The sequence below is a fragment of the Urocampus carinirostris genome, chromosome 7 (genome assembly GCF_059441175.1).
Source record: "Urocampus carinirostris isolate Australia breed hairy pipefish chromosome 7, RoL_Ucar_1.0, whole genome shotgun sequence".
Classification (NCBI taxonomy): domain Eukaryota; kingdom Metazoa; phylum Chordata; class Actinopteri; order Syngnathiformes; family Syngnathidae; genus Urocampus; species Urocampus carinirostris.
Window position 1 is genome coordinate 38,702,119 of NC_142355.1, and position 14,506 is coordinate 38,716,624.

A 14,506-nucleotide genomic window follows, 5' to 3' on the forward strand; every position below is an offset into this window, starting at 1 on the left:
ACAGCGTGTGCCGATATGGTCAAAACAGGAATGCTTTGATAGGATATTCTTGAAGGTTTTTTTTCCCCAACTTTTTTAAGGTGTATAGAAATTTAAGGCATTAAAACAAATCTTTAACTTTTAAAACAATTTCAGATAATTCATTCATAGGCCAATTGCTTATCCTCACGAAGGCTGCAGGGTGCTGACAGCTGGGCAAATTGGTAGGAGACACAACCACGACATGTGCATGCTTTTAGAGTGTAGGGGGAAACCGGAGTGGCTGAAGAAAACTTAAGCACGGGGAAAACATGCAAACTCAACACAGGGAGTCTGGTAGCTGGAATCGAACCTGGGACTTCTGAACTATGAGGTGTATTTGGTAAACGGTAATTCGATGTACTTTTAAATTAGATTTCTTTTGTTGTCATTCTTATTATTATCATTATTATTATTATTATTATTATTATAAAACTTGTTTTCAATGTGTTTTACTTTTCACGTTTTCACTACTTCACAGATTTGCATCGTGCATTATGTACCGCATTCTGATTGTTCTATAGTACATGTGACAAACTCATGACCCTCGGGCCAAATGTGGCCCACCACATCCTTTAAGCTGGCTCGGGAGAAAATGCTGTCAGAAGCACAAAAAATAACAGTGTCTGAAACTCATGACAAAAAGTTACCGGACACCAGGGCAGACACTCTGATAAGTTGCCTGCCCAGCCATAAAGTTGCCTGCCCCATTTTTCACAATTTGAAACAAAATAAGACGACTTATCGCAAAAAACAACAACATTGTTGCAAAGTAGTAAGGATTGATAATCAGGATATATAACAAAACAACACTTTAAAGTTAAGTTTAATATAAATCTACTTATAACATTCATTGCTTGTATATGACATCGCGGTTTTCCATCTGCTATCAGTATGTACCTGTATTTACACATCTTCATTCATGCAATGTTTGCGTTGCGTCGTCAGCTACAAGCCATGTGAACTCTTTTTTTCCACGATGATTTTAATGTTGTTTACGTTTTGTAGCGTCATAAATTTTGTTCGCTTCTTTTGAATATTTCTTCTGGGGCTGAGGTTTTGGCTTGATAATTAACCACCTATCCATTTTTCTTGTGTCCTCTGTGCGTCTACTTTGGCAAATGATAACGCTCGGGAAAGTCCGGAAGCACGAAGTTATAATATTTACTTGTATTATAATTACAAAAAAAATAAAGTTTCTGGTTAATTGGTTCTTTTCAGAACCTAAACCCCGCAATAGACAAAGGATCACTGTAAATGTGTGTTGTATTTGCACGGAACTACGTATGCAGTTTGTCACTAAAGGCTTCAGTGTGCTGTTGCACCTAATAGCTTTGCCAGTGAATGGATTTATGTTGCAATATGCTTATACTTTAGTTTTTTTTGTTTTGTTTTTCACAGTCTTTTTTACACAAACATGACAATCACATACCTAACAACTTTTTGCCGTATTTTAGATGTGTTTTGATCATTTCAAGAATCGTATGTATAAAAAGTTTTTTGTTAGACCATTTTGGTTTTGCGCATTTTGACTCTAATTCGGATCGTCATTGGAAAATACTAAGAAAGCTGCCAAAATAATTGTGTTGTTTATTTGCTAAATGAAAAAAACTTGTTTACACAAATTATCTTCGTTTGAATCATACATCAGTGGTCCCTAAACTGAGCCCCGCAGGCCTCCACATTTGGTTTGGCCTCCTGTAAAATACAAGAAAGTATTTTGACGTGCATTTTTTTTTTTACTTTAAAAGTAATTCAAAGTCCGAGTGTGGGTGTTTTGTTGTAATGGTATTCCATCCTGAGGCTGGACTACTGGTGATATATATGACATATGAAAAGGCATTGAACAAATATTAATTTCATTTTTATTTGTCACAATGCCAATACATTTGTCACTTACAATGATTCGACTATAACATAAGAATCAAATCCAATTTATTATCATTGTAACAAGTTACACGCACAGCGAACTATTCTTTTCTGGTATGGTCACTAAAAATAGTGTGATAATGAGGTAAAATCTGCTGCCTTTTTGCAGGTCATCTATACACCTAGTGGTCCAGTGCGCTGGCAACTAAGCTGAACACCAGTCAATACTGTTTATGGCAAAACAGAAATTTAATATTCCTTTGACTTTTTCCTGAGAAGAACTCACAGAATGTGTTTTGGGTATTATCGATTTCATAAATAGTGTTATTATTTATTTAATTCACAAGAGTTATTTGATTGTACCTATCTGGAAAACATTTTTTTTTACATATAGGAACTCCTGCGATTGTAAAACTTTTTCTATTAGAAACTGTCACCGGCCTCTCATTAAAGAAAGAAAAGTCATTTGGGCACCCCCTCTCTACATTGGCTGTCTGTCTGTGAGTAAATATGTGCCGTGGTCTGTTTGTAAGGTTTATTTTGCTTAATAAGAGGAATTGCAATTTATGATAAGGTGAGCATTGACTGAGTTGAGAAGTATGCAATCATCAAGTGAGCCACAGTTTACCTTAAGCTGCACCTGACACTGCACTGGCGTCCAGGTCATACTGTAGCACTCGGTTTGCGTGTCCTCGTTCACGTCCAGGGAGATTTTGATCTCAGCCACGGCGTCCCAGGTGTAGCAGAATTCGGTCTTGTTGAGCCAGCAAAGGTTCCTGACGAAGGGAACCTCTATGTCAGGGTTTGCCACGTTGCTGACATCTATCTCCACAAAGGTTTTGTCCTCTGTCAGGGTCTGGATGAGCAGTGATTGTGTTCTTCTCTCCCAGATAAGTCCGCTCAAAGTCCCCTTAAGGATCCAGTTCCTGTTGGGCTGGTCCACCACTTGCCAGTATATTATCCCAATGGTCATTACAAAGAAGATGGCCACCCCGAGACAGGCTATTGCTCCTTTCCACGTCTCGTTCATCTCCTTCAAGCCCGTGTCCCATGTTACCTCTGGAATGGGACTAGGGTTCCTATTTCGAGCGTGAGGCATGTTGTTTTTTAGATCAGCAAAAAAAAAAACAGCAAGAAATACAGCAGAAAGCTTTGTGTGCCAAACGACTCTGTTGCTGCTTCATCATGCCATTACGGTGTGAGTGGATTTTTCTTTTCTTTTATCTACACGCACCATGTGGAACGCCGTCAAGTGTACCAGCAAGAGACATGCCAAGTGAAGGAATCGGTGTGGGTAGCAAACCAGCAGGAATGGAGAGTCGACTTACCACATAGTTGCTGTTTTAAAATTCTTGACTTTTCGATGTGAATTGGCCGCAGTTAAGCGTCGATCTGCCCCAAGCAGTGCCCACGAATAGCCCCGAAAACGCGCTCTCGCTAGCCGCGCGCAGTCTGACGTGTGTAACACCGCACTCTTTCTTCACTTGAAAGGTGGACAGGGGGGAATGGGGGGATTGGCAGATTTCGTCCGAATAACGAAGCTTCCAGGGTGGGTGAAGCTCCTAAGGTCGACTTGAAGGGGGAGAGACCCCCCGCGCCTGGCCGCGCACTAGCCATGCGCTCCTTGTGCGTAAAGACGGCACAGTACTGTCCCAGCACTGGAGATAAAGAGAGCGTCTGCTGTCTGCTACATGCCCAGTTCTTCTCAATTATTTTCTGTCATAACACCCAACTGCCCACCACCAACCTCTCCCCCAAAGGAAGAAGAAAACCTATTGCGTCCCCCAACAAGCACTGACACAAAAAATTGTATAATTTCTCAATTGATCTTTTAAGGATACAACTATGTATAAAACGTTTTCTTTATCAACATATAAGACAAAAAAAGGAAAAGAACATGGACACATTTATGAAAAATGTATTTATTCAATTAACTGTAATTAAATTAAAAAATAAAATAATTTAACCTTATTGTCAAATATGCTTAATCCACCACATGCTTAATCTTTCCTGCCACACGAAGTATAAAGGGCCAAATACAAATAGTAAATAGCAGCAAGGTTAAGAAAAGAAAAACATATGCATACAAAAATATAGAAATACATGAGGTTTCAAATAACAAAATGTGCAAAGTACAGTTAGAATCTAAATAGAACCGTTTTACATTGATTTAGCAAAAGGCAGAGGGGTGAGAGGGGGTAGAGCATGGAGAGAATTTGGAGTCTTGACAGCCTGATGGAAGAAGCTGTCCTTGAGTCTTCTGGCTCTGAGACTGCAGTATTTTTCCTAACGTCAGCAGGTTGAAGAGGTTGTGAGATGGGTGTGTGGGGTCACCTGCAGTCCTGTGGCGTTGAGGGTGTGGCCGAAGTTGTGGATGTCCGGAAGGTGCGTGTGGGGGACACCAATGACCTTTTTCACTGCTCTCACGATGAGCTGCACAGTCTTTCAGCATGAAACAGTGGAGGCGATATACCACACAGTCAAAAATATAGGTGCAACTGGTCAGGACTCTCTCGATGGTGCCTCTGTAGAATAAAAGAGTGATAAGGGTTGTTGCACTTGCTCTCCTGAGTTAGCCGAGACAGTACAGGCCTTGATGGGCTCGGTCTGGGATGTGATGGTATTGCTCCAGGACAGGGCCTTGTTGATATGGACACCCAGAAACTCGGTACTGATTACCCTCTGGATTGCAGCACCGTCAATTGTGAGTAGGACATGCTTGGTGTGTGCCCTCCTGAAGTACACAACAATCTCCTTGATCTTCAAATCCTCAAGCTATAAAAAAACATTTGATTGACCATGTCAAACCATATAATAAGGAAAAACTAAATTACATAACATCTACAATTAACAAACTATTCATACTCCTCACCAAGATTAACTCTAGAGCAAATTGTTAAAACAAAACTACATAAAATAATGTGTGTTTTAATGGCTACAATGAGCATGTTTCGTCCAGGGCAAATGTTTGCTCCTGGCATTAGTGGGCACGTAAGTGAACACATATGATATGTGGAGACCAAACAATGATATTTGTAGGGACAAAACAATGGTTGCTATATATAAATATATCATAAAAAGTGGGTGGTTTACAATAACCGATATAAATTGTTACTATTCTGCAAAAAAAAAAAATGGAACCTACTCAGTCATAATCAATGTAATGCAGGGGTCGGGAACCTATGGCTCGCCAGCCATATATGGCTCTTTCTATGAGCATCTGTGGCTCAGAGACAAATTTGATTGCATGCAAAATTTCTCCATCTTGTCCAAAACTTGATTTGTCTATCCTATTCAGGAACACACAGAGCCAAACCAATACAAAATTTCAAGGCATTACTTTGCAGTATATATTGGGAACGTTTTTCACTACAATTTACAGTCAAGGTGTCACACACAAAAAAAGGGGGGGAACTCGTTTTGGCTGTAGAATGCTAAAGAATCCTTTATATAAAAGTTCACTATATAATCTGTGTTCAGTGTTCAGATACCTTATGATGAATCCACATAACTGTAAATACGCCAAAACACAGGAAGAGAACTTAGTCATTTGATTGGGTGAGTGGGAGGGAATGGTGGAGCTATGCAAAAAGTGCAAGCACTCCCTCCCATCTCTCACCCTACGCCGTCTGCGCCAAAAGTGAGCTCATCAGGCTCCCTATTTGCAGAATGTTGTGACGTTTTTACACAATAACTGCTTGCATCTGGTTTTGAAACCAAAATGTGTGAAAAAAAGGGTCAAAAGGAGTTTAACCGATCTTGAGTAATTGCAAGAAAGAGACAAGTTTAAAGTGGTATGTTTGTTGATTTTGGGACAGGGGCTCTGGCATTATTCTCTTTTCATAATTTTTATCAAATCATCAAAAATAAATGTGTTGAAGACTAAGCTTTTGTCTGGGGCGCGGGTTTAGCAATTTAGTAAATTTGTCTCATAATATATGGTGTGGCTCTTTCCCAAAATAAAATTAATATTTTTTGCTTTTATGGCTCTTTGAGTCAAAAAGGTTCCCGACCCCTGATGTAGTGTGTCTATTAGCAGAAGCACATGTGACATAATGAGAACATTTTTGGGTTTACTTATTTTTTTAATGAAATGCAAACAAAAGTGAGCTAGGTATTATGTAGAACACAAAGAAACACAAAAAAATCAGAATTGAAAAGAATTAATAAAAATAAAGTATTTATTTTGCAAACTTTTAAGAATGCTTTTTAAATCAATTTAGTACAATATGCAATCAGAATATATTAAGACACAAAATTACATTTACGTACAATTGAAGTAATATTTTTTGTAGTTTCATTGCGTTATCATATTTATGAATATGAGAGTTGTTGCAGGGTTCATATATTGTATTTGCCAAACACTTGACGGCAACAATGTTGTTTATGTGCCTGAAAGTGGCCTCCGGCAGTGCAGTCTGTGCAAGGTGGCAACGGCTGCCATTCGGACCATCACGATCCATTGTATCTTAAGTCACGGTGTCAACATGGTGCCACTGAACGACACTTTGGCACATAGAGCTCAACAATGTATCGATGCTTGTTTAGAAGCTGAACACAGGTTTTGTTACTCAAACCCTAAGTGCTTAGTCAACACCCACGACACAAAATGACCAACACTAGACTCTGCAATTTTCTCCTAACTTTATTGGAAAACAACCCATTTTTATGAATCATACTGTAAATGTTATTCTAAAGATAAACAGTACATTTGGAGTGTTGTGATTCTATGTTCTATGTTCTATTGTATGTGCTGTTTTCTTTGCTGTATCCGATGTCCAAAAAAGTGCTGGCTGACATATCTTTAATATCCGTTGCTCTTGTCCCTGGTTATGAATGTCAGACATCCCAACCCAGCTGCTAATCCATCACATAACTCTGTCAGTTGCTGGAGCACAAGATAATGCATTCATGCATGTGTGCCTTTGGGTTCAACATGGCTGGGTTAGAGGTCAGCCGCATGATTTCAGCAGAACATCCACGGCAGGGGGTGGTAGGGTTTGATATAAAGGGTTTGAATTTACACACCATCAACACTCAGTTCCACCCCTAGCAGATATAAATAGGTAACTGAGTGGCATGCAACTACCCCCTTATTGAGTGTGAACATGCGGCATGAAAAATAGAGGTGTCAATCGTGAACTGGTTGGCTCCTCTACCACACATTCAGAAGAGCAAGTGCAAATTGGTAGTGCGTGAAAAGAATATTTGTCTGCTCTGTGTTCCATCCATTTATTTTACGAATCGCCTATCCTCACTGAGGGTGCTGGAGACCATCCCAGCTGTCATGGGGTAATAGGCAGTGTCACAACCCCCTCCCCCCTTCTTTCCTTACTATCCTATCCCTCTCGAACTTCCGGGTTCAATTTCCCTTCTCACAGCTTAGTCACATCTCTTGATTTCCCTTCTATGACGACCGTCTCTTATCACTATTCAAATACTTTGTCTCCTTGGCTCTCTTCTAGTTTGTTGTCATTCATATAACGTCTCTAGCACTCTTGTCACAGCGTCCCTTGAACCCAACCCTTGCCTGCCCACATGTGCCGCCTAACAAACTCTTGGACTGTTGCCCTTTCTGTTTGGACTTACTGGAACACTGATCCTTTACCATCATCTTGGAGCACTATTGTTGCCTCTGTAACCGATTTCCTGTTTACTAAACCCTGCCAGAATAAAAGACCACCGTTTGCTGTACCAACCATTGTGTCTGCACTTTGCTTATGCACAACCCCGAGTGGGTTCTTGACAGGCAGAGGACGCGCCGAACTGGTTGCCAGCCAGGCGCAGGGAACACAGAGACATAAATGCATGCAAATGCTCACATAGGGACAATTTGGACTCTCCAATCGACGTGCCATGCATGTTTTTGGACTGTGGGAGGAAACTGGAATTCCCATGAGAAAACCCATCTAAGCATGGGGAGGACAGCGCAGGGAGGCCAGTAGATGGAATAGAACTCCCCAGGAGGTTAAGTGCTTGTCTTGGGACCGTTGGATTCCCGGCTCCCAGGGGTTAAATGTCGAAGTGTCCTTAGGCAAGACACTAAACCCGTAACGCTCCGATAAGCAGGTAGGTGCCTTGCATGGCTGACGCCACTATCAGTGTGTGAGTGGGTGTGTATGGTTACGAGTGAAGCACATTGTAAAGCGCTTTGGGGGAGGGTCTTCAGTGACTTGAAAAATGCTATATAAATGCAGAACATTGACGCATTTCAATATTACATCAATATGTAGGACAGCGGGAGAAGTCCGTCCTCACATCACAATACCACTAAAAAGAATTATAGTGTGTGCAGCATCAGATCCAGGACTGCATACAGAAGAGGCCTGTGGGAGGTGAAAACACAACATACGGTCATATCTTGTATCCCTTTTGCGTGTAGACTAGAGTTAGTATGTTCAAAGATGCTCTAATACTAGCTGAAGGGAAATCACTTAACCAGGAGGTCATTGCAACCTTTCCATCAACATGTCTGGATCGTCCATTTACAACCTTTATTTTCACTTTGGGATATTTAATACCAACAATTTGTTCCCAGCTTCCTTAAAAATTAGAAGTTTCCAAGAGCCCATTTTTGACCGGACTGTTTCCTTTTCTTGCTCACAATCTCTCACAGACAATGTCACTCAGAGTCGTCAAAGTTCTTAAATGAGGTCAAAATGGAAAGGGCAGTATCCTATATCAATTCCTTTCCAGTTGGTCAAATTTTGACTGTTACAACTGTCCCTGTGTTACAACTGTACACGCTCTCCCCTACTTCAAGTGTGCAAATGAAATGCAATTATATAGGATTAGTAGGGGTTGATTTTTTAAAATATTATCATCTCTCTATGCTTGTGTGGGTTTTCCTTGTATAATTGGGCAATTTTGGCAGCTAATGTGTTATACTCTGTAATGTCTGATACTGTAATCAATCCTACTACAATTCATAAAAGGAACAGTACACATAACTAAATAATACTACTATCACTACTCCTACTACTGGTCTTACAACTAAACTGTCAAATAATTAATCTAACATTCTGTATCCATTTGAAAGCTTCATATAATTTCAATGCAAGGATGTTTATGGTTCTTTGAGTAAATCACTTCCTTGCAGCCGGCGGTTTTGTCAAATTTTATTAGGAGCTGTCAAGGAGCAGCTAAATGTAAGATTGTCCTTTACTGGTTGTAGCCTCAATAAAGTGCAGTGTACAATCTGTTAAATGAAGCCCAGTTGATCCGATAGTTTAGTATGGATGACAGGGATGACACCTGAAGGAGAAGTTGTTGAAAAGAGAGACTGGCAACATCAAGTGGACAGGAGTTGGAATGAGTGTGGCACAAGGGAATGCACCAATAATAAAACTTTGTGAAAGGGCAAAGCAGTATGATTCAATAAAAACAAAAGTGGCTGTGGTCCAGTAAATAAACTTGCAAATAACATTGAACTGTTATAATAGGTTTAGTCAAGTCAAGTCAAGTCATTTTTATTTGTATAGCCCTTAATCACAATAAGTCTCTAAGGGCTTCACAGATTAGTACACTATGTTACACAGACTATTTTTCAGCCGACAAGAGTAGGTTATTAGTCATATGCAATGGAGTAGAAGTGAGTTTTAAGTTTAGATTTAAACATTTCCACTGAGGTTGCAGATCGGATCTCAGGGGGAAGAGCATTCCACAGCACCGGTGCCCGGATGGAGAACGCTCTCGATCCAGCAGAACACTTCTTTGCTCTCGGGATCACCAGAAGACCGGCACTCTCAGATCGTAGGCTTCGGACCGGGACATAGGGGCAGATCAGATCTGAAAGATAAGAGGGAGCAAGTCCATGTATGATTTTGTACAATACTAAGAGAACCTTGAAGTCACATCTTTGGCTCACTGGGAGCCAGTGCAAGTTAGCCAAAATCGGTGTTATGTGATCGTACTTTTTTGTCCTAGTTAAAAGCCTCGCTGCGGCATTTTGTACTAGCTGAAGAGACTTGATTCTGGACTTCGGGAGACCGGAGAGTAGTGCATTACAGTAATCGAGACGGGAGGTAACAAATGCATGAATTATAGTTTCCGCATCAGACTGAGACAGTATTGAACGGATTTTGGCAATGTTACGAAGATGGAAGAAAGCGGTTCTAGTAATTTTCTTTACATGCATCTCAAAGGTTGGATCAGGGTCAAATATAACACCTAAATTTTTAACTGAGTCACTCTGTGTGATGTGACATTTGTCAATGTTCACAGCAGTTTTTGAGAATAAGTCACGGCATTTAGATGGACCAATGACTAACATTTCGGTCTTTTCAGAGTTAAGTTAAGTTAAGTTAAGAGTTAAGTTTAGCTGGACAGAATTCATCAAAAAGTGGTCAGCCATTTCTTGCCTCTTCCAGGGGATATTTAAATATGGATTCAAGACTCAAGTAAGTAGATTTCTTTTTTTATTTTTATTTTTTATATTACAGCATCCGCCACCTCTAGCCTGTTCTTGCCCAATGCCAACCAAACCTAAAGCATGTCGAAAGAAGGGATAGTAAAAAAGTAATGGACCTTACTATATGTTTGGAGCTGGTGTGGAGAGAAATAAATATATACTTTCATACACAAAATCTATTTGTCAACTCTGTTTAGAACCTATGATCCTTTTTTGCTGCTCAAACCTACTCTTTGTGATAGCGCAACTGCCCTGGTAATGACTGCAACCTGACAAAAACAATTATGCTGTCAGTGTCGCGGTGTCCCCTCAAATAACGACGTGTGGTTTATTTTGAGGCTCCTTTCCACTCAATAATATTCCAAGCATCTTTGGCGAGAGAAGTGGAACAGAGTCCCCCTCTGCTGCTCCTGCTTTAGGACTACATGGAGTTGGACTGAAGCATGACTAGAGTAATAATTAGGATGTCCAAGGTGGGTTAGTTAAGTTTCTTTCCAAGGGCCATCACCACCCTAAACAAGCGTACAAGACTATGAAAAAATATATACACTGGAGATCAAAATGAGAGAACAACGTATAAAAAAATAATAATAATTTTGAACTAATACCATTTTATTGTGTCTTTATCATGGTACTACAACATTTATTTTCACAAAAAGACTAAAGCATTTCACAAGAAATTTATATTTTTCCGAAATCGCACAGATTAAAATTAGAGAACACACTGATCAAAATTAGAGACAACCATGTCTTTGGCATGGGAAAAAAAATCTAAAGGTTACAACAGTCAGCAATTTGTGAGTACAGGCCTCTTCTGGCCATGGCTTCAACATCTGCAGCCAAAGGATACAGTGGAACCTCGGTTTTCGAACGCCTCTCAGTTCGAACAAATCGGTTCTCGACCAAAAATTTCAAGAAATTCTTGCTTCGCTTTTCGTTCAAAAAATCGGAGTTCGAACGCCGGTACGCTAGGGGCGATGCTGAGCGGTGTACGAGTGTAGATTGCCCCCACCCCTCGTGAAGAACTGTTGTCACGGCAACGCGCACTCCTTCTCTACTTTCGTTTTTCAAAAGCGGTGAAGGGAGTGTTTTAACTCCTAATTATGCCTCGGAAGAAGGTTGGTGCAAGCAGCAAAGTTGCTACAGGTGAAAAAAGAGGAGTAGTGCGTACAACTATTGCATTTAAGAAAGAAATAATAGCAAAATATGAAGAAGGTGTGCGAGTTTCCCTTCTTTCAGGAATACAGCATGGCTTCTGCAGACAACCGCCAAGGTAAGAAATCCTACTCATAATTCTTTTCTTTATCCTTTAACTGCTCACCACTTGTTGTGGAGACCCGGGTGCTAAATGACGTGTAAACGACCTGTTTTTTTTATTTTTACACGTTCATGTTAGCGTAACCTTTCGTACGGAAGATAACGCTAACGTGAACGTATGATTAGCCTGGGTTAGCTTCATGTTTACTTTCGTGGTAAATATTTAGGGTGTTGGAACGGATTAAAACAATTTTACATTACTTTCAATGGGAAAAAACGATTTCGGTGATCGTACAAATCGGTTTTCGTACAAAGAGATGGAACGGATTATGGTCAAGAACCGAGGTCCACTGTACCACTTGTCTCTCCGACTGCTCTGGTGTGATTTTGGTCAATTTTTCCTCCAGCCTCCTCCACAGTTCCATGATTGTAGTGGGTTTCTTGACCATAACTTTGTCATCCAAGGATTTTCCAGAGGTTCTCCATTGTCAAGTCAAGTCAAGTTAAATTTATTTATGTAACCCTTGATCAAAAAAATGTCTCAAAGGACTGCACAGGATTACAATGACACAATTACCTGATCTTAAACCAACATGCGGGCAAGGAACAACACAAAACCTCAGCGTGAGGAAAAAGAGAAACCTTGAGAAGGGACCTCACAAGTGGTATCCCCCTTTCAGGATGACCAGGGCTAATTACATTTAGCATTACAGTACACAAACATAGTAAACACTAGGTAACATGTTGAAAATTTGTCCGGAAAGTGCAAGACAGCAGCGACGCCCCCAGCCTGTAAACTAGCCCAGAAAGTCTATGGCGGCCACGACGCAGCTTCCCATCTCTGCCAGCTGGTCCAGGCAGGCGTTCACATGCTTCAGGTTAAACGCATGTCCGCTGAGTCATCTCAAATCGTCCTTCTCCTTCGTATCACCATCAGGCAGGCAGTCGGAAAAAGACAGGACAATACAGAATATGAGGTGGGCATCAATCATAAGCTTTGGAATAGAAGTGTGTCTTAAGCCTTGATTTAAAAACTTCCATTGAGGTTGCAGATCTTATCTCCGGAGGCTGGGCATTCCATAGCACCGGGGCCCGGATGGAGAACGCTCTCAAGCCTGCAGACTTCTTGGCTCTCGGAGTCACAAGTAGACCGGCATTTTCCGAGCGCAGACTCCGTGCAGGAATATAGGGGGAATTTAAATCAGAGAGATAAGAGGGTGCAAGTCCATGCAAACATTTATATGTTACTAAGAGAACCTTAAAGTCACATCTTAAGTGGACTGGGAGCCAGTGCAAGATGGCCAATACAGGAGTAATATGCTCAAACTTTTTGGTCTTAGTCAATAGTCTAGCTGCTGTATTCTGAACCAGCTGCAAACTTTTGATGCTAGACATCGGGAGACCAGAAAGCAATACATTACAGTAATCAAGCCGGGAAGTAATAAATTAAAACCTCTGCATCTGATTGGGACAGCATCGAACGAATCTTCGCAATATTATGGAGGTGGTAGAAAGCTATTCTAGTAATATTTTTCACGTGTGACTGAAACAACAGATTAGGATCAAATATAACATCTAGATTTTTGACCGAGCCCCTTTGGGTGATATTACATTTGTCTAGGTTCAGGGTAGTGTTTGAAACCAACTCACGACAGTGAGCTGGACCAATAATCATCATTTCAGTTTTTTCTGGGTTAAGGCGCAAAAGATTATGTGAAATCCATCTTTGAATCTCAGTAAGGCAAGCCTCCAGATTTCTACAACTCAACTGTCCAGTTGTTTCCAGTGGCACATACAGTTGAGTGTCATCTGCATAGCAATGGAAACTAATATCATACTTGCGTATAATGTCACCAAGCGGGACCATATAGATACTGAAAAGAAGGGGGGCAAGTACAGAGCCCTGTGGAACACCACAGGGGACATTAGATTGTTTAGAGGTCAGATTGCCATAGTTAACACATTGCATCCTGTCTGACAGGTAGGACCTAAACCATGAGAGTACAGTTGAGAGTATGTTGTGGTCGACAGTATCAAAAGCAGCACTGAGATCCAGCAGCAGTGACATTGATGAGGCACCGGAATCTATTGCTAAAAGGAGATCATTGGTTACTTTGGCCAGGGCTGTCTCAGTAGAGTGATTTGCCCTAAATGCTGACTGGACAGTTTCAAAGAGGTTATTTTCTGACATGAAGCCATTTAACTGCTGCGCAGCGACCTTTTCAAGTAATTTGCAAAAATTGCAGATTTGACACTGGCCTATAATTACCTAGGCTTTCTGGGTCAAGGTTATGTCGCTTAAGCGTGGGTTTAATGACGGCAGACTTGAAGGCTACAGGAACAATACCCGAGGATAGCGGATATTCTCCAAGATGGCGGCGCCCTGTTCGGCTGCGGCTACATCGGCTCGCCACAGTTTTTTACATTTTGGTCATAAAACCCAGTCTTCGACTCAGTTTTTGATGGCGAACATAGTCAACTCAAACTGCAGATTAATATACGATCGCAAGTTTTGCTGGATATGCGATCATCCAGAAATCAAGTGCTCGTTGCTACGACCACTCTGGAGTGTTTACTTAGCCTCGGAGTGCTACGTCAACAAGACCCAGCGGCTTACGAAGCAGTGAAGCAGAGTGGAGAAGGCGGTGTGACCGGAGGAGGAAGCGAGGTTGTCGGGCCGGGCTAACCGCTAAGCTAAAAGCTAAACCCTTCAAAACGCCTCTCCCATCCATTTTCCTCTCCAATGTTCGCTCTCTGGACAAAAAACTGGACCATCTACAACTGGAACTAACATCGAACCGCGAGATGACGAACCGCTGCGCAATAATTCTGACGGAGACATGGTTAAACTCATCTACCCCGGCTGACGCTGTTAGCATTGTGGGGCACTGCATTCCACGCTGATAGGAGCGGCGAACTCACCGGTAAGAACAGGGGTGGCGGACTATGCAT

General features: G+C 41.2%; 1 protein-coding gene across 2 annotated transcripts in view; it reads right to left on the minus strand.

The window, feature by feature from the left end:
• LOC148363280 (SITS-binding protein) overlaps window positions 1-3,235 on the minus strand; it is a 61,852-nt gene extending 58,617 nt beyond the window's left edge. Inside the window, exons 1-2 of one of the 2 annotated variants that reach the window (XM_088340903.1) lie at window positions 3,216-3,235; window positions 2,516-2,966 (exon numbers count right to left, since the gene is read on the minus strand). In XM_088340903.1, the coding sequence (XP_088197029.1) occupies window positions 2,516-2,966; window positions 3,216-3,220 (456 nt within the window). In that variant the 5' untranslated portion in view covers window positions 3,221-3,235. Of the gene's footprint in view, window positions 1-2,515; window positions 3,160-3,215 lie in introns of those variants that run through there. The other variant, XM_088340902.1, reaches the window with a different exon arrangement.
• Window positions 3,236-14,506: the final 11,271 nt, after the last annotated feature.